The sequence below is a fragment of the Malurus melanocephalus genome, unplaced genomic scaffold (assembly GCF_030028575.1).
Source record: "Malurus melanocephalus ecotype Western Australia unplaced genomic scaffold, MMel_1.1 scaffold_243, whole genome shotgun sequence".
Lineage (NCBI taxonomy): Eukaryota > Metazoa > Chordata > Aves > Passeriformes > Maluridae > Malurus > Malurus melanocephalus.
This window is the reverse complement of record NW_026623475.1, coordinates 422,407-423,675: the sequence shown is the minus strand read 5'-3', so window position 1 is coordinate 423,675 and position 1,269 is coordinate 422,407. Positions and strand designations below refer to the sequence as shown.

Below are 1,269 nucleotides of genomic sequence, written 5' to 3'. Positions count from 1 at the left end.
TCTCACAGGTAGAAATACCCACTCTAGTTTCCCAGGGTTATGTATTTTGGTTTTCACCTCTGGTTTAGCTCGATCATTCCCATAATCCTTCTCTAGTGAGCCAAAGTAACAGAAAAGAGCAGGGGTTTTACAGKKGTAACAAGGTTTTGTARGGTTTTACTCATCCACAACACAKGTGGAGCTGTGGTCTGGGATGGAGCTGGGGGCTGCACTGCTCAGTGATTCCCCTGCCAGCTCCTCCTGCCTCAGCTTCCCTCCCTCAGCCCTTTTTCCTTGTTCCAGGAACATCATGATCCAGAAGCACGACAGCATCACCGTGGCAGTGCACAAGCTGCTGTCCTGAGGCTGGGCCAGCAGTTCCCAGCTCTGCTCTCAGCTCCTCCTCCCTGCACAGCTGCCCTCCCCTGTGCTCCGGCTCCCTTTGGAGCTCCACACCTGCCATGAAGCCTCTCCCTCCCCTCTTGGCAGCTCCCTGGGTCTCCAGCTCTCATTTTAGCACTTGTGCTGCTGAGGATGAACCGTGGTCACTCCCCGAGCCCCTGTAAAGAGCAGATCCTRTCAGCTGTATCTGGGGGGCCTCATTTGTTGGATAAATCAATAAATGACCTTTAAAAACCTTTCCTTTTTCTGTTTGGGGCCTGGTGCTCTGTTTCCAAAGCCAAGGGAGGTAACTTCTCCCACTCCCTTCATTAGCATTTCTCCAGGGAGAGATTGGAACTCACAGAGGCTCCTCCAATAGGATCAGTGCAAAYGCTTCCCAAGGGATTTCTCCTAGGAAACATTTCACCTCCTCCAGTTAAACATTCTGTGGGAGTTACTYGCTCGCTGTGCCTTGGGTTGAAGTTCAAACCTGAACGTGCTGGCCCTGGGAGTTGCAAATCAATCTTGGCAGCGTCCCCATAAACACAGGACCCCGTCCCTGTCACAGATTTGAAATGGTGCAGGGGAACAATCCTGCAAAAAGCTTTGGGAAGCTGYTCCACTCCAATGCTGYTGTGTGCTGGYGAGGGAAAAGGAGCTGGGCTGCAGGAAGGGAAGGGGAAGGGGAAATTTCACAGCAGAGATAAAACTTGGGCTGGTTCAGGGTGAAATGACGTTGTCACTGCTCTGACTTTACTTCTCAGAGCTGCTCCATTGGGTAGAGACAGTCACAGGCTCACACAGGAGTAGCCCCTGCCTGGCTGAGCTCCACACTCCCAACCAGCTCAGCCTTAATCCGGAGTAAAGCCCTGATCTTGGCATGTCTGAACTCTGTGGTGGTTGTGGAGA

General features: G+C 52.3%; 1 protein-coding gene across 1 annotated transcript in view; it reads left to right on the top strand.

Annotated features, from left to right (window-relative positions):
• LAMTOR5 (late endosomal/lysosomal adaptor, MAPK and MTOR activator 5) overlaps window positions 1–619 on the top strand; it is a 4,058-nt gene extending 3,439 nt beyond the window's left edge. The window contains exon 3 of the mRNA XM_057375222.1: window positions 283–619. Coding sequence (XP_057231205.1) covers window positions 283–343 — 61 coding nt within the window. The 3' untranslated portion in view covers window positions 344–619. The remainder of the gene's footprint in view (window positions 1–282) is intronic.
• The last annotated feature ends 650 nt before the right edge of the window (window positions 620–1,269 follow it).